Here is a 26,550-nt window from a genome sequence, read left to right as displayed (position 1 = left end):
AACAGAATCTATAGTCCGACTTTCTCCACCAATCGTGCTGTTTAGTTTATGCTAACTGACATAGTTTCAAAATACCAATATAAAAGGATATGGAGTTTGGGACTTCCCTTGTGGTCCAGTGGGTAAGAATCCGCCTTCCAACGCAAGGGATGCAGGTTTGATCCCCGGATGGGGAACTGAGATCCCACATGCTGCAGTGCAACTAAGCCCGTGCGCCACAACTACCGAGACTGCATGCTCTGGAGCCTGCGTGCCACAACTAGAGAGAAGCCTGCACGCTGCAACTAGAGAAGCCTGTGCACTGCAACAAAAGATCCCACATGCCTCAACGAAGATCCCACGTGCTGCAACTAAGACCCGACACAGCCAAATAAGTAAATAAATACTTTTTATAAAAACTTGCTAAAAAAAGGATATGAGGTTTAAGTGAATACTGTAATGTTTCTGCTTTTAATATCACTGCAAACATACAAGAACAAACAACTTATGAAATCATTCTCAAAGGTTTAATTAAAATCCATATATCATTTAACATGTATAGATGTTTAAACTCTTTCAGTGATTCATATATTTTAAAATCCTTTTGCACATTTTGAGGCTAACTTCATGCTAGAAATCTACAAATGTACAGCTTAACACAAAAATACATTCAGAGTCCATTCCAATGCAAGTTTAAAACACTTTAATTGAAGACAATGTAAAGATATTTATAAACCAAAAACTACAAAATGAGCACATAAAAGTCTTCCCTTTTGAACTTTTAATAAAATACTGCTCTGTATAAGATCTAATGAAAAATTCCGGTTACTTATAAAATACTTATGTGAGGAAAGAAAGGAATTAAGATATATATATGTATGAGTTATACTTACTTACATTGTTTAAAAGAACAAAACGTTGGAACACTCTGATGATATAGTACACTATCTATTACTCATATATCAAAATAGATGAAAACACTCAAAGAAGCAACTGGGTGCAGGCAAAAGAAAATGTATGACACTTCAGGCAAAAAAAAGCCCCCAAGCTCCAAAACAAACAAAAAAGTCCTTTAACTGTAAGGGAAAGAAAGGAATAAGAGAACTTAAAGCAAACTGAGGACCAAATTCTCATTCTTTATGAGAAAACAGTATGAGGATTTGGCTCAAATTACTAAAACATCTACAGAAATTTAATTATTTGGCCTGGGCAATTTAATAGTATACCAATTGCTGAAATAATAGCAATAGGTGTACTGTTGAAAAAAAATTAATTTTTACAGGTTTAACTACGTAAAACTTTTATCTGTTGGAAACCAGAGTCTCCATCATGAATTGCACTTGAGATGGCTGAATGCGATTGAGCAAGGCATTACTGCTGGTTCACTCTCTCTCTCTCTCTCTCTCTCTCACACACACACACACACACACACACACACACACACACACACAAAGCAGCTATGGATTGGTGATATTCTTAACTATGAAAACTATTTTATACCTGTTTTTTTCTCTCCTTCTAAACAAAGGATAAGTGGTGTTGGAGTTAAGTCAGTGAAACTTCCACCTGCCCCCATTCTGTCTGTCTCGCCGCTGTCTCATACTGCTCCCTGGCAGAAGATGGAGTGGTCTGATGGAAATCTGAACCAGCTCTGTCTGAAACACATTCATTTCTGGAATTTTAAGCATTATCCTAACTAGGAAAGGAAGCTCCTGCAAAAAAACACTGTTTCACTGACAAAACTTATGAAATAAGAACACTGCCAGTTTGAGTTCTATATCACTGTCTCTAAAAAAAATAAGGGAATTTCTGTGATTCATTTCTTTTTAAAGGTTGAGAATGTCTGTCATGGTCATTTCTCTCCAATAAATTAATTCTCCTCCACAGTAAAAACACAATTTGGAAGCCAGATGGTACTAAGAAATATAGCAAACTCAAAAAGCTGGGAGATTGTACACAGTTGCTTTAAAAAAGAGGCTCTGGACAATGAGATGAAGCATATTACAATGAACTTCAAAGGACAGCTGGACAGTCCTAGCTATCTTAAAGGTAAAAATTAGACAACCACTATGAAAATGTATGATTTATTAATACAAATAAAACAGATGATTTAAAAGTGAGTGAATACTAATATGTATAAAATAGATAACTAATAAGAACCTGCTGTATAGCACAGGGAACTCTACTTCACTTTGCTGTACAGTAGAAACCAACACAACGTTGTAAAACAACTATACTCCAATTAAAAAAAAAATCATAAAAAAAAAGTGAGTGAATAAAAAAGACCCTGCAACTTATCTATTTCCTTGAGCTAGAAAGATATAGTCTAAAAATGCAGTGTTGGATGGGTCTTATTTAACTGTTTCCTTCTTCCAACTGCCTCCCTCTCTGACCCCTCCCCCCAAAACCTAGATTAGTTTGAAAAATATCAGTCTAAAACCAAAGCAAGTACCTGATTATAGAAAAGGAAATAAAAAACAAAAAACCTGCATCAGGAGTTTTTCATCTCTCCCACCAACAGGAAAAAAAGATCTCCTTATCTTTTTAGTTCTAAAAGAACTACTTATCCCTCTGAACAGCAAGGAAAGTCTTAAACTGAAACCAAGATACAGAGGTGAAATTAATTTTTCAGGCAACTGAGTCTCAGACGTTTAAGACGTGAGTCTACATGATGTTTCAGTCAATTAATACAGTCTATCTGTAAAATTATAAAGCTCAGGTAATGTAGGAAATGGTGAAAAGGAACAATGAGACTGAAGGACCAATCTTCAAAATTCACTTAATTTGCTCAAAAAAAAAAAGAAAAAAAACTTTATTGAACAAAGATATTTAGAAATAATGTTTCAGCGAGGAGAAGAAGGTTTAAATAGATTTAACTGCTCTTAGTACGTGGAAACATGAAGTATTTTGGGGAATCTGATCCTCTGTGCCCTGTACAGCCCATGGTTTCCACAGAAAGGCCACAACAGATTCAACAGTTGAATGGGCGTATTTCTAAACTTCGGGGTATTCTGAGTCTGCACCATCCAAAAAAGGAAAAACTGTAAGTTTCCCAGTCTATTAGTGGATCTAGTCTCCTCAAGATTGTCATGAGAGATTAAAAACAGTCTCTGCCTCTTACATCCTCCCCAGAGAGGGCACATCTACTGCTCTCAGGTCCACATTTAGAATAGGTGTACAAGGTGAAGAGAACATAGATGAATGCCTGACACTATCTAGTCATTATGGAGCTCTCTCCCATTTTAATCTCTCTTTAGTCTTGACTTTTAGAATAATACATTTTTTAAAATGAGAAGAAAGAATGAAAAGAAAACACTTTTACTGCCTATCCACCTAGAATTGTCAGCTTGCTTTGCTTGAATACTGAGGAAACATCCGTATATGGGTTCAGCGGCACTGTGCTTACCGAAATTTCTCTTGGAGTTTTCAGAAGACGGCACGTGCTCCTTCTTCTGGGCTTTAAAAAAGATGTGGGCTGTACATTGTTTATAGAGTGGTCACAGAGCAATGATGAGTGAGGCAATTCTTGAATGCTGGAGTTTGTAAAGTTACATAAGGTGAAAAATATTATACACTTTAAAGTAGTAAGAGGTTGACATAATCTTACCGTCACAATTTAACTTTTTTGTATTGTATGCCCCAAACAGATGTTCCCTTAAAAAAAAAAAAAAAGGTCGTGAGGCAATAAGGACAAACACTGAGAATTACTTGAGCCTCATTACTCAAGATCCCATTACAGAGAAACAAATATTCCCCAAAAAAGAAATTCTGGGAACCAATGAACATCTGAATCTAGGAAAATTAATAGAAAATAAAATCACAGAAACTCACATGACTGTGATAAATGACAGATAATGAACATTTATCTCTTACACTAAAGGCACGACTAATATACAAATATCCTATTAACATTTAGAGAAACTCTAACATTTAGCAGTTAGAGAAAGAAATCCATTTAATTCAGTACTAGCATTTTTAAAAACAAACAAAGACTCATAGCAGAGTTTTCAATGAGCCAAATGAAACTAAATATAATCATAATCAGTTCCATACAAAGATTGTTGTTCGTACTTTTAAAAAAGTATGATAACTTACTTCCTTAAAAATACAAGCATATCACAAAAATGAAAGCACAAACATATATATAAAAACTCAGGCCCTGGTACCACTGAGACATTTTCATAAACTCTAAAATAATTTCAACAGCTACAGCTTGAACAATACACACCCACACGTGACATGCAAAGACAAAACGCCAGAGTCCCTGGGCAGTTCAGCATAAAGCTAAAAATATGGAACGAGAATGAGACGGGCACTTGTCATATAAATAATGTACAGTATACACTGATGGTGCCTGTGCACACCTTGTTATTTTTAAAAAATTTAGAATTTCATCAGTTCCAGGAAGCACTACACATGGACCAACAACGGAGCTCTCATGTATGTTTAAGTAAGCAGGTAAAAAGCTATACAAATTGATAACACAATTTATTTTAATTAACATGATTAATATTTTGTACTTTATTCTATTAGAAGATTAATTTGTAATCATTATACCCTGCAGATTTTGAAACTTAATTTTATTAGAAATTACTAATGCTGGTTCTTGAATAATCTAAAAAATTGTAATTATTTACTCAAATCTAGATTGCTATTTATAATTCTAAGCAGTTAAATGAAATATTCTGATCAGTATTCTGAAGTTGCTTTGGTACAAAATTGAGAATAAAGCAAAACTGGCAGCACCACCACAAGTGTGATCACTTCACAACAGGTCCAAAGGACCCTCAGATATAATAAAACCTAAGTTAAAATACCTATAAATAAGAGCCATTCTCCTGACACTTCTGTTACATCATTAAAAAGAGAAATAAAATCCACATTCAGTAAATTATACTTGAGGCCCAATTTTCATGCTCCATTTAATTATCCCTCAATGATAGTGTAAAAAATGTTTATAATTATTGCAATATGATGTCTAATTCATAGTTTAGGATGCTTCTAATGATGAGGCCAATGATTAGAGTGGTACATCTGAATGCTTAGTCCGTTGATATTATTTTAAAACAAGGTTGAATTTAGTCTTTTTTTACAGCTTTATTGAGGTATAATTGATGTAAAACAAATTGCACATACTTAAGATGCACAATTTGATGTATAGTCTTTTAAATAGCATGAAAAGTGCCTGACAACTAAAAATTTAAAAAATTTTAATTGAAATATATTGTTTTAAAATAGTACACTGTAATTTTTTATGAGACACAGATATGGATTTATAAAAAGGTGGGAGGAAAGGAATGAAATTAACTTAATTCCAAGTACAATTTATTCAGAAGGTTTAGAAACTCCAAAATTGACAGCCAGTTTTCTTGATTTTCTTCTTGAGGAGCTTGGTGTTGATTTATGGTGAGACATACTATGGCCTGGGGAGGCAGCTTCAACTTGAAAAGGAGACGCAAGTTGAGTAATCTGAGGGGACTTGAAGGAAGCTGATAAACTCTCCTGTGGAATCACTTTGGTGACATCAGAAGATGCTGACTGGCTAGTCTGAAGTAGGGTGGCTTGACAACTCTGGGCATCCTTGTTCTCAAAATTCTTTTTGTTTGCAACCCTTTTTTTAGTTACCTTTGAGGAATAAAAGCATCATTAATTAACAATGTAGACCAAAAAAGCTAGTGTCAGAAAATACCATAAACCATGCTGCTAATACTTGTCAATCACTGCTGACTTGTGACTTCCACTTATAACCTCCAAACCAGACTTTAGAAATTCAAGGAATATGGTTACAAATAAAATATTTAAAAATTATCCATAACTTAAATATAAAGAAAATTGATATTCCTGATTTTAAATCCCTTTGTTCTAGAAAAGGATGTTATTACTTGTTGCAATTATTATTATCTATTAGAACACAAACTCAGATAGCAGGGAACAGGTCAGACTGGTCACCACTGGTCAAAATATATTCTCAGTACCCAGACCAGTACTGAATGGACCTCTAGTTGGCACTGAATAATTACTGAATAAACAAAATTTTATCAATGGTCTTTGAGCAGTGAGAAACTAATTCTGTTAAAAAAATATAATAATTCTCTTTCAGGTCTCACCTGTAGAGGTATGAACTGATTGTGCACACCAGCTGGCATTCCTCCAGCCATGGGCATGGTCCCAGCATATGAAGTATGATGGAAGGGCTTCCCAGGAACTGGCACTGGTGGTGCCCATGGCATTGAGCCAAAGAGATGAGATGATGAGGGCATTATATTAGCTGTTAAAAATTATGGAAAAGCTGTTTTAGTAAAATGGTATCATAAAAGCCTTGAAATTTAAGACCTCCTTCTGCTACCCTTTTTTGGCTTTTTTTGCTTTGGCAAAGGGCACATACACTTAACTTCTGATTACCCTTGCTTACAACGTTCAACCTCAGGAGCCCCTTAAGGACTGTGAATCATCTACAGAAGTCAGCTTATCATTATGCTGTCTGGCCTACGAAGGCCAATAGTACCATATACTGATATAAGCTTTAGGAATATTTGTAATAATATTTTAAAAAATAATAAAAGGGTCATGAAACTGTCCCTTGGGGGAGAAAAGCCAGGGCACAAAGAGAGAAATCTTAAGAATCTCACCTGCCCCCAATGCTAAGTTGCTTCCATAGTGATCCCAGCCTACAAAAAAACCAAAAAAGCTTAAGTCTTGAAATCTGATCACTTTCATATAACAGTAGAATCTTTCTCCCTATTCTAATATTTGTAATTCAAGAATTTTTTAAAAATTTACATTTTCTTATTAAAAGCACATTGAATCAGTGGTTCCCAAGACTGATTTGTGTATCTGAATCACATAGGGAGCTTATGAAATACAGATTCCTGGGCAAGGCTCCAGACCTAGTCCATCAGACTCTGAGAGGCCCAGTAATCTGTATTGTTAATAAGCTCCACAGGTGATTCTTCCACAGTCAGCACCAGTGCAACATTTGGGAACTACTGCATTAAACAATGACAATTGAGACACCAGCACATTGCCACCAAAGAAGGTATGTACTGTGCTCAAACCTTCTTTTTAAAGAGATAAAAAGGCAGCCAGAATTATAAGACAGTATAGCTTAACTAAAACTCAGCTACTTAAAAAATGTTTGGATCAGGAGAGAAGAATCATAATATATTTCAACGTTATGAATTACACATGTAAAAATTCCAGGAAAAAGAACAGTCTTAATACGAAATACACTAGTAAGATTTAGAAAGTTAAGTGCAAGTTTGGTGGCAGTTATAAGACTAAGAAGACCTATTTAAAAGATGCTATAGTAATCTTATGCATAGGTCAACTCAACCATTTCCCCAAATCACTGTCCTAAATATAAAATATATTTTTCTCCATTGGGACCCTTTCATACCGTAAAGTGGAAATCTATAAAATAACGTTAAAATCTTAATCTGATGCATAAGTTGTTTTCTCCTGATTAACATTCAAATCTCATGGCTTTTATATCATATATTATTATTGGAACACTGGAGAGCACAAAACCAAAAGAACTCCAATTAAACTTTAAAATTCTTGGTAGGTATGAATACACTAATAAACATGATATAATAATGAACGTAAACATAATAATCAACATTAAAAAGGTAAAATATCAAGCTATAAAATATCAATAATAAATGGGAAAACAATCATTTCTTTTAGATAATATATTCTCATAAGACAAATCCTTTTTGAGAGAAGCTTGTGGGTAGACCTTTAGGTAACCTGCATGAACTAATTACTTAAAATTAATTGATATATAGTTGCTGGATTCATTTTTGAAAGTGAAAAAGTAGTTAAATTAGATTTTCCAGGTTATAGTGGACTTACTACCTTGAGCTACATGAAAACTTCAGATCCACTGTGTCATAAAGATTTTATGCCTACACATTGTTTATACAGGCAAAGGAACGCCAGTGTAGTACAGTAACAAAACTGTGGGCTTTGTAATTAGATATATTTGCTTTTGAATGCTACTACTGCTACTTAGTAACTTATGACCTTAGACAAATTGCATTTTTAAACAAATCAAAGTAAAGATAATTATACACATACATATTGTAATAAAAAGGGTTTTCAACATAATATAGCAATCATCCGGTCCATCCCAGGTTTAACTGTTTTAGCTGTTTATTTCCAAACTGTTCAATAATTTGCTTATACTGCTAGTTGATTTTTCAATTTTAGGCATTTTTAGACTTCCTGTTATGATAGATCAAAATTCAGTTCTTTCATACCACCCCTCACTACTTACCCTGTCCTCCCAATGTAAGTATATTACAATGTTTGTTTAAAATTATAAAGTGTTTATGATATGTGACTGTATAAATATTATTACTGCAAAGCCAAGTAGGGTACTCTGATTATGTTTCTTTTTTTTGGTAAAACTTAAAAAAAAAATTCTTTTAAGAGTAATTATCTTTTAAAAGCTCTTTAGTCTTCTATGTACCTATCCTTAATGTGAGAGAATATTAAGAAACATACATAGAGTGAGCTCAAAATCCCCTCCGCTCTTCATTTCCCTCATCACCAAGGGCAGTTTCTTTCAAATCCACAGCTTCTTATTCCCTTCATCTCTGTTTTTTCTTCCCACACCTCCCCCAACTCCCTACAACCAACCCCCGCCCCCCCATCCCTGTGTTTTTGATGTCTACCTTAAACCCAAACTCATGCGTTGGCAGCTACTGGGCTGCCCAAAACAGAGAACAGTCCTACTCTATCTAGCCACACTAGAGACTGTAGGAGGGCAAATGGTATTTTTAGATGAACCTGCAGACTCTGGTTTCAGGCTTACTTCTCACAACTCCTTAAATTACCTAAGCATTTAGGTAATTTTTTTTGTTTCCTCAAAATGATGCTTCTTAAAAGAACTTTCCAAAAACAATATAATTCAATAACTAATATTGAAAAGAGCAAAATACCTTACCAGTAGGTTGGGGAAAAACTGGAGGAATGGTTCCAGGTGGTACAGCAGGAGGATAACTTGGAAATATTGGTGGAGGCAAAGGGAAATTCACTCCTAAGGAGCCCTATGGAAGTATTTAAAAGTTATAAAACAATGCAACAAAAACATCCAGAGGGATTAATTAAAGAGTTAGTAGAGAATTCATGGACAGTTCTCACCAATTGTTGTAAAGCAAAAAGTGCAGCTTTTTCCTTGGCTTCATTTTCAGAATGGCACTGTGGCCCATGTACCAGTAAGCCGTTAGATAATTTTACCTGGCAAACTGTCATTGTCTAAAAAAAAGAACATGAATGGTTATGAAGTTATCTGTCCAGGAAGTTGACCTCCTCCTCCAAAGCTTAGTTTAAACAAATGGAATAATTTCATCTAACATTTTGTAAAAAAAAATTTAAGAATTCAAAAAGGGACTATCAGCTTAAGTTCTGGTTTATGATGCAAAAACTACAATTGTTGCCTTATCTTTCAATGTTTACAAAGTTAAAATGATCTCTAAGCTAGCTGAAGGACCAACCATCATAATGTAAATGAAAGCCAGCAAAACTTTCTTCTTTATATCTCGGATCAGGAAACTAGGTTTTCTACTTGTTTTGTATGTAAGATTTTATTGGAACACAGCCAAGCCCACTCTTATGTATCACCTATGGCTGTTTTCATACTGGAATTGTAGAGGTGAGTAGTTGTGACAGAGACGATATGGCCCACAAAGACTAAAATATTTACTATCTGGCCATTTATAGAAAAAATCTGCTGACCCCTGCTTTCCACCATCCTTTACAAAGCACATATTTCGCTAATATGAATTAACTGCTAAAATTTAAAAGACTCAGAGGTTCTGACTGATTTTATATTTACATTTAAATGATAACTCTTTACAGTATGCGCTTTTCTTTTATAAAAAAGATTTAAAAAAATGTTACTTTTTCAAAAGTAGCCATTTTTATGTAGTATTATTAGTTTAATCATGCTTTCTGCTTTAGGTGAGAATGTGTCAAGAATCTGGATGTAAAAAGGAGAAAACAGCCTTCCTGCTGTGGTTCTCAAGGTGCAGTATGGGGATCCTGGAGGTCCTTGAGTCCCTTTCTGGGGATCCTTGAGGTTCAAACTATTTTTATTATAATATGAAAATGCTATTTGCCCTTTTCACTCTCATTTTTTCATAAGTATACAGAGAACAAAAAGTTCATTGATATAATTTCAGATTCTACATTGCACTAACTTTTAAGAAAATACCATGTTTTAATGTAGTATCGAAGAATATCCAGTTATATGAAAAGGCTATTAAAATTTTCTTCCTTTTTCCAACTATCTATTTGTGTGAGGCCAGATTTTCTTCATATATTTCAACCAAAATCACGTATTACAAGAGATTGATAGTAAGAAGCAGATATGAGAATCTAGCTTCTCTATTCAGCTAGAAGATGGATAAGACTTGCAAAAATGTAGAGCAATGTGACTCTTCTCATTAAATTTTTTTTGAAGTCTTTTTTTTTTTTTTTTTTGTGGTACGCGGGCCTCTCACCGTTGTGGCCTCTCCCATTGTGGAGCACAGGTTCCGGACGTGCAGGTTCAGCGGCCATGGCTCATGGGCCCAGCCGCTCCGCGGCATGTGGGATCTTCCCGGACCGGGGCACGAACCCGTGTCCCCTGCATCGGCAGGCGGACTCTCAACCACTGCGCCACCAGGGAAGCCCTCGATGTCATTTTTAATTAACAACATTAAAAATTTTTTTCAGTTTTAATTTTTAATTTGGTAAATAGGGATATAACACAAGTAAACAAAAGTTCTTTGGGGTCCTCAAAAAAAAGATGGGGAGTTTCTGAGACCAAAAAGTTTGAAAACTGCTGCTAGAGACCAAGATCCCTAGCTCTATCAGTCTGAAGAATCTTGCGAGGCTACCTGCTGCCCAGTTCCTCTACCAGTTTCTCTGAGGGGTCTGGTTATGCATAAATGGAAGACCCAGAGTGAGAGGTATTAATCTATGCTGCTCATAAAGTCAAAAAAATCAGCTCCACTATATTATTTCTAGCCAAAGATTTTCAGTCAATTTATTTAAGCTCAGTGTTCAATAAGTTATGTAAATGGAAGAACAGTAATATACAATACCTGTGGTGTTCTCAGAAAGGAGAAATCTGGTTGTGGCATTCCAACAAGTGAACAAATTCGAGAAAGTTCAGTTACTGGTGTGGACACAGGAGGAATCTGGCTGGCAGCAGGCCAGCACACACTGTCCACAGACTGAATATTATGGTACTCACTAGCACTGTGAGGCTTGTTCATATAAGATGCTGCCAAAAAAGAGAAAAGGACATATCCACATTAAATGATATCTCAAACTATGCAATTATGGCAGGGCTTTACAGAATAGCAAGGAGGACATTGTTGAAAAGTGAGAAGAGGAATCTCCCATGAAGCAAATATAAGAACTATTTAGTTTTGCCTAAAATGACTAAATTCAATGAAGATTTTAGATGATTATGATTAATTACTGATATATAATTAAGACAAAGATTTAAAAATGTAAGTAGATGACTGCCAAAAATTAGCATTGTGAGAGATTAATGACTACTTAGTTATTCACAGGCAAAATCTAAACATGCAAATGGCTTTCTTGAGCTGATTTACAATTAATTCTTAAGTTCTGAGGCTTTAGCTTCAGTCTTCTCAAAATTCCATCCTATTTTCTGAGACACATGGATGAATGTTTCTTTTGATCTAAAATAATGCTTCTTAAAAGTTTTTCTGAAATTAAGTCTTTTAAGTGCCTTTATTATGCTATAAAAATTCTGAAAGTTCACATTCTTTATAATCAACAAACTCACCAACAGAACAAAAAGCACACCTCAGTGAAGAATGAATCTAAACCTCTTACTGTTATAGATTAAAAAAAAAAAAAAAAGTGGGCTTCCCTGGTGGCGCAGTGGTTGGGAGTCCGCCTGCCGATGCAGGGGACACGGGTTCGTGCCCCGGTCCGGGAAGATCCCATATGCCGCGGAGCGGCTGGGCCCGTGAGCCATGGCCGCTGAGCCTGCGCGTCCGGAGCCTGTGCTCCGCAGTGGGAGAGGCTACAGCAGTGAGAGGCCCGTGTACCGCAATTAAGTGGCTTGCCTGAAGTCACACATTAGTTCTGTTACATGAGCTGGATTCCGAGTTCTTGACTCTAAGGTAGATGATATTTTTTACTATGCTGAAGTATAGTAAAAGTTACTTGCTTTTGACAGTGGGACCATATTTATCCAATATTGTTTTAAAATTTTATTTTGCTCTATTTCAAGAGCATATCTGTCCCTAGGATAAATATTGTTTCCTGATAGTTACTGGAATTTTAAATTATTTATCCCAATACTCAGTGGAGTATAAATGAAGTTAGGCTCTGATTTTGATACTTAATAAATGCAGATTACCTTATTTCAAAATGTTTTTTACCTCTCTGAGAAACTTCTGTCCCCAACCTACTTTTACATGAGTCATTTTTCCTGGTAGGCTTTTGCAGATAATTACAGTCAAAATATTAAAATACAGGGGATGCACAAGGTAGGGGTAATGATGGACATCTACTGAAATCCAGCTATGTGCCAGATGTTATGCTATATGCTTCTTAGACTTTAGGTAAGTGCCCACTTTCCAGCGTGTGCCTCCATTAATTATTTTAAATTGATTTTACAGCTTCTCCTATTTTTATGTTGGTCAAGTTATTTTAACGTAATACTAATATCAATTATTCGCACCTATGATGTGTCAGACACAGTGCTAACTGCTTTATATATGTCATACAATTATCACAACCGTCATTTGCAATGTTATTTTGTAGGTAAAAGAATTTATAGAAAAGTTAAGTAATGTATTTAAGTTACATAATCATTTTTAAATTACTGAGAAAAAGCTAAAATGTGAAAACCTTTCCAGGTTTGGGATCTCCAGAATGAGTATCTGTAATAGTATAATTTAAGTAGTCACAAGGAGGGACTTCCCTGGTGGCGCAGTGCTTAAGAATCTGCCTTCCAATGCAGGGGATGCTGGTTCGATCCCTGGTCAGGGAACTAGATCCCACATGCATGGAGCCTGCTGGTCGCAACTAAGGAACACACGTGCCACAACTAAGGAGCTGGCGAACTGCAACTAAGCAGCCCACCTGCCGCAATTAAGACCCGGTGCAACCAAAAGAAATAATAAAATAAAATAAATAAAATTAAATTAAAAAAATAAACTTATTAAAAAAAAGAAATATTGAAAAAACGTCACAAGAAGACATTTAGGGACTACAGATCTATTGGTTACATAGTTACATTGTTATATAAATGACACAAGTATAAAATTATACTCTTATTTGTTACACTTTTTTTTTTTTTTTTTGCGGTACGCGGGCCTCTCACTGCTGTGGCCTCTCCCGTTGCGGAGCACAGGCTCCGGATGCGCAGGCTCAGCGGCCATGGCTCACGGGCCTAGCTGCTCCGCGGCATGTGGGATCTTCCTGGACCGGGGCACGAACCCGTGTCCCCTGCATTGGCAGGCGGACTCTCAACCTCTGTGCCACCAGGGAAGCCCACGTTACTCTTAATTATACTTAATTATCTTTAAAAATCACATGATTAAAAAATAAATGAACTAGATTTTTGAAGTGATTGGTCATTAGTACTAGTACTTAGCTTACTTACTTAATTTCTTACTTTGTTTAGGCTGTGAGGAAGATCCATATTCATCTCTTCTACTGGAGGAAACAGTGACCTCATTACCAAATTGTTTCATCTCATTCTTATGGTCCACAGTGTCAGAGCCATCAATTTTTAGAATTTCTTTAAGCATCCGAGTTCCCTTCTGTTTTGAAAATGATTGGTATGGCGATAGTAGGGATAAGGGAGAAAAGTTAAAAGCTACAGACCTTATTGATGTTTCTTTTAATAAGTTCCATTGTTAAAAATTATGATGATAACTACATTCAGATAGAGAATAAGGAAAATAAGAGTTGAAAAAAAAATTCACATTTCCTGGCAAAGAAACAATACTTATCATTCTGCTTAACTTTTGACCAAATTGTCTAGTGGCAATGTTTGAAAAGCAAGGGAGCTATGGTGGCTAAATTGCCCAGGGCAGCCCGATCTTTCTCACAGGATGACAATAATAATGCCACACACCAGTCTACATAAGAGAAAGTGTTTTAACTGTTGCACAGGGTATGTGTGGCTAACAGTAATGAAATTACCATAGCGTACAAGCTCTTACAAAATACGAACCATAGCAAATGACTGTGGTGACAAATGCTCTTCGCTTGGAGGCTCTTCATGATGAGATGACTGTACTTCATTTTCTTTGGAGATATTCAAGGATGCTAAGAAGTTCTCAATTCCAGGATTAGGCTAAGAGAATAAATATTTTGTGCATGAAGATGAAAGTACAAGGACACGAAAATAGCTCAGAGTTTTATGTACAAAAATGATCATTTAATTTTCACTCAATCTTCTTCCCAGGTGTTAAAGTTTGGGAAGAGAACTTGTATAAACCAGTCTTTTAGCTTATCAATGGCATTTGGATAACTAGTTTCAACCTTTCGGTTTTCTGAGACTTCTGCACTCTCATTTCTCTTCAAAAGCTTAACATTACATTTGGCAGGCCCTTCAAACACCTGTAAGAGAGTACGAATGAGTTTTTGTGCAAATAAAATTATAATTCCGACTTAATAGTATTCTAAATAAATTGCTGCAAACTTTTTAATGTGTTATTTTCTCTTTTATACCATGAGAAAAAAGGGGGCCCATAAACTTGATGAGGGAAAAACTTCCATCTTTATTTTCATTAATTTCTAAATGAGACTTAGTATTCCCTTCAATTATGAATGTAGGCAATAAAACACAATGGTGGTGATTCTAATGGTATTTCAATATTACTGGTTTTCTTTCAAATCTTATGTATTTTACTGTAGCATTAAAACTATTATTCTGAGAAAGAGTCCATAGGCTTCACCAAAGAGGTCCACGGCACAAAGAGTTTATGAACCCCTTCTCTAGAAGAAAGGAAATTATAGCATAAGAGATGACTCTGAAAGTCATGCAATTCAACCCTTTATTGGTATCTAAAAATTAACGGGCTGAGAACCTGTTATGTGCCAAGATATCTTCTAAGGTATCTCTTTTTTTTTTTGCGGTACGCGGGCCTCTCACTGTTGTGGCCTCTCCCGTTGCGGAGCACAGGCTCCGGACGCACAGGCTCAGCGGCCATGGCTCATGGGCCCAGCCGCTCCGCGGCATGTGGGATCTTCCCGGACCGGGGCACGAACCCGTGTCCCCTGCATCGGCAGGCGGACTCTCAACCACTGAGACACCAGGGAAGCCCTAAGGTATCTTTTATAAATGTAATATATTATAGCTTATAAGAGATCTAATTTTTAAGAACTTTGTGTTATATAATATCCATATAAAATGCACGTAAGTGTACATAAATATTTTTAGACTTAAAATGTTTTTTTGACTATAAAATATATACATACTCCTTATCAAACAACAAACTATATAAAATAAAACATAAATGATCTCAGTTTCCCCCATTAACCTAACTCCACAGAATTAACTGTTAACTTTGCCATGTTGGTCCATATACTTTCATTGAATATACAAACATATTTCTACATATTTTATACATATAATGTACCCACATATATTCATATATGTAAGTATGTTTGTATGTATTTATGTATATACAGACTATATATAATGAGAGACACAAGTGATATATTTTTATCTCCATTTTAAAGATGAAGAAATTGAGGCTGTGAGAAGTGTAGTGAATTGCTCAAGGCCACCCAGCTGTTAAATGGCAGAACCAGAACTTCAGGTCTCTCTAGTTCCAAATCCTGGACTCCAGCTGTACAACCTCCCATCCAAGTGACTGACAGGCTCAGCAACCCTCCTGTCATGCACTTTATGAATCTGGCTGAAAGGGCTACAAAATTCAGTCAGATGCCACAGAGCCACCAACTACAATAAAAAGTGGGCTACTAGCATAGTGCAGGGAGATCAGCTCGGTGCTTTGTGACCACGTAGAGAGGTGGGATAGGGAGGGTGGGAGGGAGGGAGGGAGGGAGGGAGACGCAAGAGGGAAGAGATATGGGGACATATGTATATGTATAACTGATTCACTTTGTTATAAAGCAGAAACTAACACACCATTGTAAAGCAACTGTACTCCAATAAAGATGTTTAAAAAAAAAGTGGGCTACTAGAAATGTGATTTTAAGAAGCTTACCTGCCTATTTGATATTTTTTGTGACCGACTCTCAGTTTTAGGACTCTTACACTCTTCTTTAACTAGAGACAAGAAAACAGAGATTTTGTTAAATGAAATTTGCTGCACACCAATTAAATTTACCAAGTATTTACCATAGCAAGGCACTGTCTAAAAAATTCACAGAATTCCAAGGAGACAAAGGCCCTGATCTTGAGGAACTTATAATTTAGATGAGGGTGAGAAGAGAAACTCACAGATGACAACAATAAGGGAAAAAGAAAGGTGGCATCTAACTGAGCCTTGCAGGACGGCAGGTTTCCAAAGGGCAGAATAAGAGGCTAAGTACTCCAGCAAAGGAAATAATAGGAGAAAAGATAAATAATAGTAGAAGCAGAAAGCAAGGAATATTTGTAGAACTAAAAACAGACCAGTTCTGCTGGAGGTTGAGGAGTATAATGCAGCTTAATTTAACTACAGAAGCAGGCTGCAGCCACAATCTGCAAAGGACTGAAGACTATGGAATTACACTGGTAGGCAATAGGCACAATCACAGAAAGGTTTTGAGCTGGTAGGAATCTGATCAGAATTGTGCCTTAAGAAAATTATAGTATGGCAGTGGCTTATTAGCTAGGTAGAAGGAGTAAAAGACCAAGCAGGAAGCTATTTTAGTATTCCTGTTAAGGGGAAATGATGGGAACAGAAATAAAGTGAAAAGGATGGATTAGAAAAGGAAGAAGGAAAGGGAAAAAAGAAAAGAAGGAAGGAAGAAAGGGTGGAAGCAGGGAGAGAGGGAGAGACAAAAGAGACAAAAGAGGAAAGAGAGGATGAGGAAAGAAGTAAGGGGAAGGGATGGAAGGGGGAGGGAGGGGATGGAATGAGAGAGGAAGGAAGGGACAAAGATGGGAAGGAAAGGGAAGAGAGGGAACAGAGAGGGGAAAAGAAAGGAAGAGAGGAAGGTAAGGAAGAATTCTTGCAAAAAGGAGGAAAATAAAAAGTGACACCACTGCTATTCAACATTGTACTGGTGGTTTTATCCACAGCAATTAGGCAAGAAAAATAAATAAAAGGCATCCAGACTGTATAGGAAGAAGTAAAACTATCTCTATTTGCAGAAGCCAAAAAAATTAGGGCAAATAAATAAGTTCAACAAGGTGCAAGGATACAAGGTCAATATATAAAAGTCAGTTTTATTTCTATAAATAGTAATGAACAATCTCCCCCCCACAAAATTAAGAACACAGTTCCACTGACAATAGTATTACATAGAATAAAATACTTAGAAATAAATTTAACAAAAAAAGTTCAAGACTTGTACACTGAAAACTACAAGACATCACTGAAAGGAGTAGAAAGGCTTAATATTGCTAAATGACAGTACTACCCAAAGTGGTCTACAGACTCAATATGATCCCTATAAAAATTCCAGCTGCCATATTTGCAGAAACAGACAAGCTGATCCTAAAATTCATATGGCAATGCAAGAGACCAGAACAGACAAAATAAACTTGAAAAAGAAAAACAATGTTGGAGGATTCAAACTTCCCAATTTCAAAACTGATAACAAAGCTATGGTAATGAAGACGGTGTGTTGTTCCAAAAAGATGGCATATAGATAGGTGAAATGGCGTTGACAAACTAGAAATAAATCCATACATCTATTGATTTCTGACAAGGGTGCCAAGACAATTCAATGGAGTGCAAAGAGAATTCAATGGGGAAAGAACTGTCTTTTAGCAAATAGTTCTGGGACAACTAGATATCTACATGCAAAAGAGTGAATACGGACCCCTATCTCATACCATGTATATACTTATTCAAAAATGAAAAAAGGACCTAAATGTTAGAGCTAAAACTATAACACTCTTAGAAGAAAACATAGGTGTAAATTTGTGTGACCTTGAATTAGGCAATGGTTTCTTAGATGATACCTAAAGCATAAGCAAACAAAGAAAAAGTAGAAAAAAACAGATAAATCGGACTTGATGAAAATTAAAAACTTTTGTACTTCAAGGACACTGTATAAAAAGTTAAAAGACAACCCAGAGAATAAGAGCACATATTTGCAAATCAAATATCTGCTCAGCATACAGGATACAGAATATAAAAAGAAGTCTTACAACTCAAGAATAAAAAGACAACCCAATTTTAAAATGAGCAAAGGATATGAATATATATTTCTCCAAAGAAGATATACAAACAGCCAATAAGCACATGAAAAAATGTTCAACACTATTAGTCATTAATGAATTACAAATGAAAACCACAAGGAGACCCCACTTTACATTCACTAGGATGGCTATAATAAAAAAGATGGATAATAACAAGTGTTATAGAGGATGTAGAGAAATTGGATCCTCATATATTGATGGTGGGAATGTAAAATGGTACAGCTACTTTGGAAAACAGTTTGGTAGTTCCACAAAAAGTTAAGCATAGAGTTAACACATGACTCAATTATTCCATTCATTCATATATACCCAAGAGAACTGCAAACATATGTTCACACAAAAACTTGTACATAAACATCCACAGCAGCATTATTTATTACAGCCCAAAGGTGGAAACAATCCAAATGTCCATCAATGGATGAATGGATAAACAAAATGTAGTATTCATACTATAGAATATTGTTCAGCTGTAAAAAGGAATGAAGTACTGATACATGCTACAACATGGATGAACCTTGAAAAGATTATGCCAAGTGAAAGGAGCCAGTCTCAAAGGTCCCATATTTTATGGTTCTGTTTACAGGAAATATCCAGAATAGGTCAATCCACAGAGGCAGAAGTAGATTAGTGGTTGCCAGGGCTAGGGGAATCACTACTAATAAGTATGGTATTTCTTTTTGGGGCGATGAAATTGTTCTAAATTTAGACAGTGGCACTGGTTGTACAACTTTGTGAAAACACCAAAAAACACTGACTGTATACTTTAAAAGGATGAATTTTATCATGTATGAATTATAACTCAATAAAGCTGTTAATTAACAAAAATAAAAGGAAGCAGTTAGCACCACAAGTATACTTTCTAACTCATAACTTACATTTTCTGTGAGGCTCATGTTTTCTTTGCTTAACGCTGTTCTCATTAAAGCCAGATTTGTGATGTTGAGTTACTTGACTTATTTCTTGAGGTAGAACTGCACCCTGAAAATTAAAATTCTTATAAATGATTTAAACAAACTCTTAATATTAAAACTACTTCTCTTCCTCAATGCTTAATAAATACTTTATTATTTTTATAAAAGTTATAGAGCTCACTAGAAAAAGATTTAAGGAATGCAGAAAAGTATAGAGAATTTAAGAAAACCACTCAAATTCTACCGCCCCCAAAATAACCATTAACATTACGATCACCACTCCAGACGTTTCTCTATGCATTAGTTAGATAGTAAGGTACACAGAAAACAATCATTTTACAAAAATGCTTTCAACAGAAAGAATTCAATCTAATTTTGTTTGAAGTTAAAGAGAAACTAAAGATTAAACTTTAGGTGAATGTTTCTTCATAACAGAAATATCAGCCTCTAAAGATCCCTCTAGATTTGCTTCAAAATAATCCTATCTCTGGGGTATGTGGGGATAGGAAATGAATAGGTATCATGGAAGAAACAGAAGTGGACATGTTCAAGGTAAAGGATGGGTACATGTAGATTTATTATACTATTTTCTTGACTTCGTTATTTTAAAAATTTCCATCAGAGTTTTAAAAAATTCATCATTCCTGTCCCTATGTTATAAAAGTTGAGGATATTATTAGCCCTTTCACATCCTTTCCCCTAATATCTGATTTTTATTAATTAATATTTATAATGTCAAGGTTTTCAATTGCTGGAAGACTATTACCAGATAGCAAGACTGATTATAAAGCTGCTGTAATTGAGACAGTGCATGAATGGGCAAAATTAGCAAAATGACATGAGTAAGTTTCATATAAAGATCACAGCAGATCCTTTTGCTTTCTGATAGGGAGAAGAGACCTGAAGGCAAAAAGAGACAGATAACTTGCCACAGCTGAAGTGGGAAGGGGAAGCAGAAGTAGGGGCTGGAGATGTTCAATACAAATTAATCACTTTACAATGATTACACAATTTTGCTTTTGGTGGGCCCTATTTAATTTTTTCTGAGCACAGACAAATGAACACTGGGTACATGTGGGCTCTTTACCAGGGCTCTTTACTCTTTTAAAAAAAGGGCTCTTTACTCTTTAAAAAAAAGGGCCAAGAGACTTCCATCCACATAGCACAATGGCTTGTGAGGGATTCTGACTCTAAAGAAGGGAATTAGAACAGCAGGTTCAATAAATTGGTGTGAACGAATACTGTGTGTCTATTATGTGCCAGGCATGGTTAAGATGTACTTTGCATCCATTATCTTAACATCATTATAATAATGCTATAATCATAAAAATGCTATGGTGTATTTTGATTCCATGTTATAGAGGAGTAAACTGAGGCTCAAAGTGATAATGTAATTGGTTACAGAACTAAATAGGAGAGCTGATATCTGAGCTCTAACTCTAAAACCCATGTTCACAGTACCATTTCAGAGAAAAAGTGCCCTAAGTTTAATTAGAAAGAAAATATCCTACTTTTAAGTATGTTTTTTTGAGTTCTTCTGTTTGATGTCTACATAAAGCTATTTGTGTCAGTCACATTGCCATATTCTGCCAATAAAGACTTGAATTTTTTTTAAACACTTTTAAAAAAAAATAAATTTATTTATTTATTTTTGGCTGTGTTGGGTCTTTGTTGCTGGGCACGGGCTTTCTCTAGTTGCGGCGAGCGGGGGCTACTCTTTGTTGCGGTGAGTGGGCTTCTCATTGCGGTGGCTTCTCTTGTGGCGAAGCACGGGCTCTAGGCGCGTGGGCTTCAGTAGTTGTGACACACGGGCTCAGTAGTTGTGGCTCGTGGGCTCTAGAGCACAGGCTCAGTAGTTGTGGCGCACAGGCTTAGTTGCTCTGCGGCATGTGGGACCTTCCCAGACCAGGGCTCGAACCCGTGTCCCCTGCGTTGGCAGGTGGATTCTTAACCACTGCGCCACCAGAAGCCCTTAAAGACTTTTTGAAAGAGCAGTTTTAGGTTCACACCAATACTGAGAGGAAGGTACAGAGATTTCCCCTATACCTCCCGCCCCACACATGCATAGCCTTCCCCATTATCAACATCCCCACTGGAGTGGTGCATTTGTGACAACTGATGAACTTACAATGACATATAATTGTTACCCCAAGTCCTTATTTTACATTGGGTTCACTCTTGGTGTTGTATATTCTATGCGTTTGGACAAGTGTGTAACGACATATGTCCATCACTATAGTATCATACAGAGCATATTCAATGCTCTAAAAATCTTCTGTGCTCCACCAATTCATCTCTCCCATTCCCAATAATCTCTGGCAACCACTGATATTTTTACTGACTCTATAGTTTTGCCTTTTCCAGAAGCATGAATACCTTTTTTTATAAAAAAAAATCATGTTGAGTTCTCTATAATTTGCTTATCAGATGAATTCCAGGCTGCTTATTAAGGCTTCATGGACGTAAGTGTTATATGTGGTGGCTCATAATTCTTAGAATATACAAGACATAAAACATGGGAGTGTTCAGCTGATATAAATAATGAAATAGCACCTAATAATAAGAGATACATACAGAAGATTCTGAGGAAATATAATATCAAGTGTGGCATTCCATCTCAAGGAAATTGGTGGTCATAGCTAGTAGACTTTTTGGCAGTGAGAGAGGAAAGGGCATCCTAAGTGGAAGGAACAATGCAAACACAGAATCTGAAGTGGAAATTACCTGTTTATGGGAAAGGGAAAGTTAGGAGACCAATCTGATTAGAACAGACCATTTTACCAAATAGTTGACATACTTTATATAAGAACTAGGCAGAGTTGGATTATAGAAGGCCTAAATATTAGTTTGAGTTGAGGTTGAATTCCACTACTATTAAACAGGAAGCCCTATACATTCTAGAGTATTTGAACAACACTATTTGAGGGCTGGAAAAGACCTCAGAGTTCATCTAAGTCCAAGCCGTAATTTTATACACAAGGCCACAGAAGCCCAGGGAAATCAGATTTGTGCAACTTGAGGCACAAAACCCAATTTCCTGATTCTGAGTCTAATACCAGATTTATCTTCACTACACTGCCACAGGGCATAAACTGAGTTCAAAAGCAGGAGTCCTTATTATTAGATACGTTGCTCAATTATGCCATGATTGAGCAACACTGGTGAAAGGCTCTTTAGGAAAGATTAGGTAGGAAGTACTATGTAAGAAGGACTAGAAAGGAAAGACATAAGAAACAGGAAGCACAGATAGGAGGTTAATCTAGGGCTGGGATGACAATTTAAGGTCCAGTTGTAAAAACTGAGAAGGGGTAAAAAGATTTGGGGATTCAATGCAAAAAATGTTAGAGAGAAGAAGCAAAAATTTTTGACTTCATGCTTTTCAGATTATATGCCTGAGTAAATGGTTGCGTTAAAAAATAAGGATAAGAGAAGAGGCTTTAGATGAGGTCAGTTGTGAGACATCCTGAAGTCGAGGTGATGGCGGAGCATCCATCTATACCTGTCTTCTAGAAAGTTGGAGATATTGGGTTAGATCTTGATTGAGAGGTTGGAATTAGAGACATAGATTAAGTGTTAATTAGCAGAGAAGAAAGACCCAAAGTCACCAGTCAAGGAATAAGGCAAAAGGGAAAAGAAAACTGTTGCGTTTTAGGGAACAGCCCCCAGTGAAAGGCTGGAAGAACAGAGGTTAACAAAGAACCTGAACAAATAGGGAAAGGAAAGAGGAGAGACTCGGGGTAATGTTTTCTCTTAGAGCAAAACTCCTTGAAAGAATTATCCATATTTGCTGCCTCCAATTTCTCTCTTCCTCTTTTCTCTTAAACCCACGCAAATCAGTATTTCGCTCCTATCACTTAACTGAAACTGTTCTTGTCAAGGTTCCCAATGGCCTTCGTGTGCTAAATTCTGTGCATAGTCAATTCTCAGTTTTCATCTTAATTGATCCATCAGCAGCGTTTGACACAGTTGATTACTCTGTTCTCTCTGACATCTGTTCTTCACGTGGCATCTAGAACCCACCCTTCCCTGATTTTCTTCCCGTCACCAGCCATTCCTTCTCAGTCTTCTTTGTTAGTTCCACCTAGTCTCACTGACTCTTGAAGGATGGAATGCTCTAAGGCTAAGTTGTTGAACTTTTTTTCTATCTATCCACTTTCTTGGATATAGATAAATAGATATAGATATATACACATATATGCACATATGCACATATACACACATATATGTATATGTGTGGGTGTATATACATATATATGTATATAATGATTCCCAAATTTCTCTCTCCAGCCTGGACAACATTGATGACCTTCAGACTCAATGTCCAACTCTACATCTCCACTCAAGTATCTAACTCCAATAACTCTTCTTAAATGTTTAGTATACATCTCAAACTTAACAAAATTGAACTCCTGATCTTCCCCCACAAACCTACCAGATCTGCAGTCTTTCCCACCTCAGTTAATAGCCCCTCTATCCAGGCCTTAACAGTCACGTCCTTTAATACATTCTTTCTCTTTTACCCGCATATCCAATTCATCATCAGCTGGAAATTCCTTCCAAATATGTTTAGAATTTGACCACTTTTCACAGGGTCCTACTACCCTGGTCCAAGTCAATATCAACTCTATCTTGATGATTTCAATAGTCTCTGAACTAGTCTCTGTTTCCACCTTGGTTCCTCTACATTCTATTCTCAAGATAGCAGGCAGAGTGATCCTATTAAAATATAAGTCAAATCATGTCACTCTGCTGTGCAAAACCCTCTGCTGATTCCCTATCTCACTGAGTAAAAAGCCAATGTCCTTATAATGGTCCAGGAGGTCCTACATAGTATCAATCTCTTACCTCTCTAATTCCATTTCCTACAACTCACCCTACTGATTCAGCCAAATGGTCTCCTCATCCTTGTGTATGCCAGGGGTCACCACCCCCAACAGGGCCTTTGACTTTGTCTTGAATACTCTCCCCTCAGATATCTGTATATCCACTCCTCATTTCGTTCAAATCTTTGCTCAAATGTTACCTGAACATTCCACTTAAAACTGCAGGGCATTTCCCTGGTGGTGCAGTGGTTAAGACTCCACACTCCCAAGGCAGGGGGCCCGGGTTCGATCCCTGGTCCGGGAACTAGATCTCACATGCATGCTGCAACTTAGAGTTCGCATGCCACAACTAAGGAGTCCATGTGCTGCAACTAGGAAGCCAGTAAATCACAACTAAGGAGCCTGTGAGCTGCAACTAAGGAAACTGCCTGCTGCAACTCAGAAGCCCATGTGCCGCAACTAAGGAGCTGATGAGCTGCAACTAAGGAGCCCACCTGCTGCAACTAAGGAGCTGATGAGCTGCAACTAAGGAGCCTGCCTGCTGCAACCAAGACCCAGCACAACCAAAATTAAAAAAAAAACCCAAACCAGAAAACAAATCAACAAAGCAAAAAAAAAAAAAAAAACAAAACCCCCCCTAAAAAACCAACAATAAGAAAACAAAAACAAAAACCCTGAAAAACCTTGCCTTCCCCCTCCCCAAAATTCCCTATCCTGCTTCCCTGCAATTTTTCTCAAACTTATATTATCATCTAATATACCATTTTTTTTTGTCTTATTTATTGTCCTTTCCTCCCTACAGTACCAACTGTATGAGAGCCAGGATTTTTGTTTTGTTTGCAGCTATATTCTCAGTGCATAGAACAATGCCTGGCACATGGTAGGCACTTAATAAATACACGTTGAATGAATGATAAAAAAGCACTCTTGAGGAATTAGCCATATTAAATAAATGAGAGAGGAAAAGAGGGTTAAAAAATCTGGTTATGGATTACATTTATGTAGAAAGATTTATGAATGATCTAAGGAAAACTTAAAAGAGCATATTGGCAGAAGTGACCTGTGCGTTGTAACTCTCACTTTTTTTTTTTACTTTGTTTAGATTATTTTTCCCACTTTATTATTATTTATTTAAAAACTGAAGTACAGTTGACTTACAGTGTTGTTGTCACTCTCACGTTTCATGTTTACTTTACGAACATTCCCTTTGCTATTTTCCCCTCCCTAGCACTGATGATGCCACCATCACGGGGGGACCTTAGAATAAATTAGGCCCTCATGGTGCAGGCTGCTGGTTTATAAACCTGAGAGGACATTCCTTTTTGACCTAAGCTGAGAAGTTAGGTTAGTAATCAGCAAAAAATGTAGTAGGAATTCATTCCTTTTCTTTTTCCTTTTTTTTGGTGCCTGAGTCTACTCTTTCAGCAGAATTTCTTTCCTTTTCTTAAACTCTATCAAGGAATGTGAATTTGCTCATTCACATCTAAGACAACCAACTGCCAGCATAAAGCTATATATTCAAGTGGAAGTGAATAAGTTAATGAGTGCCATTAAAGCCTTTATTAAAAAGAAAAATTGTCTACATTCTTACTCATTAGTCCAAAAACACATGTAGCCTAAGAGAACTATAAAAATTCAAGATCAAAGTGTTATTTCTATTTTATGAGATTTCAGGAGGAAAAGTAATCACTGCATACCTAAAATAGAAATATAAAATAAATTAAAAAAAATTAAATGTCCATCAAGCAAGGTATACTAACCTTCTCTTGTAGAGGTGGCTGAAAGTGTTGAACCTTTCCAGATCCCTGTAAGGATTGCCAAATGTTGCAAAATTCATCATCATCTTTAGCAGGTACCTGGGAAAGTACAAAAAACTTAAGGAAAACTGAAACATGAAAAAATAAAGATTCAGACTAAAAATCAAATAATTTATTTATTAAAGCTATTTAGCAGTAGACAGGATATTTAAATTTCATTATCTGTTATCTTAGTTCTTTTTTTCTGGAGCTCTGTATAGTAACCATAAAAGTATACTGCTGGAGTGAAAATGTTCTTCTACAGACGTAATTGGTTATGAAAAAATATTTAAAGCATAACAAATGCTATAAAAGATTATACTGAATCAATATCCCACCAGAAGATTTTTTTTTGGTCTTCCAGTGTACTGGCATATTATCTTATTCAAGCTAATATTTAATAATATTTATTTAAAAAATTTTTGGGACTTCCCTAGCGGCTCAGTGGTTAAGAATCCACCTCCAATGCAGGGGACACAGGTTCGATCACTGGTCCAGGAAGATCCCACATGCTGTGGAGCAACCAAACCCCTGCACCACAACTACTGAGCCTGTGTTCTAGAGCCCATGCACCACAACTATTGAGCCCACGCGCCGCAACTACTGAAGCCCGCATGTTCTAGGGCCCACGTGCTGTAACTACTGAAGCCCGTGCACCTAGAGCCTGT

The 26,550-nt window shown here is 36.4% G+C and overlaps 1 protein-coding gene across 2 annotated transcripts in view; it reads right to left on the bottom strand.

The window, feature by feature from the left end:
• Positions 1 to 484: 484 nt before the first annotated feature.
• Positions 485 to 26,550, bottom strand: part of XRN1 (5'-3' exoribonuclease 1) — a 100,795-nt gene continuing 74,729 nt past the window's right edge. The window contains exons 32-42 of one of the 2 annotated variants that reach the window (XM_030873309.3): positions 25,847 to 25,942; positions 19,228 to 19,330; positions 16,203 to 16,264; positions 14,198 to 14,320; positions 13,622 to 13,781; positions 11,073 to 11,254; positions 9,127 to 9,240; positions 8,930 to 9,032; positions 6,609 to 6,647; positions 6,087 to 6,247; positions 485 to 5,604 (exon numbers count right to left, since the gene is read on the bottom strand). In XM_030873309.3, coding sequence (XP_030729169.1) covers positions 5,305 to 5,604; positions 6,087 to 6,247; positions 6,609 to 6,647; positions 8,930 to 9,032; positions 9,127 to 9,240; positions 11,073 to 11,254; positions 13,622 to 13,781; positions 14,198 to 14,320; positions 16,203 to 16,264; positions 19,228 to 19,330; positions 25,847 to 25,942 — 1,443 coding nt within the window. In that variant the 3' untranslated portion in view covers positions 485 to 5,304. The remainder of the gene's footprint in view (positions 5,605 to 6,086; positions 6,248 to 6,608; positions 6,648 to 8,929; positions 9,033 to 9,126; positions 9,241 to 11,072; positions 11,255 to 13,621; positions 13,782 to 14,197; positions 14,321 to 16,202; positions 16,265 to 19,227; positions 19,331 to 25,846; positions 25,943 to 26,550) is intronic. The other variant, XM_030873310.3, reaches the window with a different exon arrangement.

Source organism: Globicephala melas, chromosome 4 (assembly GCF_963455315.2).
Source record: "Globicephala melas chromosome 4, mGloMel1.2, whole genome shotgun sequence".
In the NCBI taxonomy this organism is placed as follows: domain Eukaryota; kingdom Metazoa; phylum Chordata; class Mammalia; order Artiodactyla; family Delphinidae; genus Globicephala; species Globicephala melas.
Note: the sequence above shows the minus strand (reverse complement) of the source record. Positions and strands in the feature narration are given on the sequence as shown.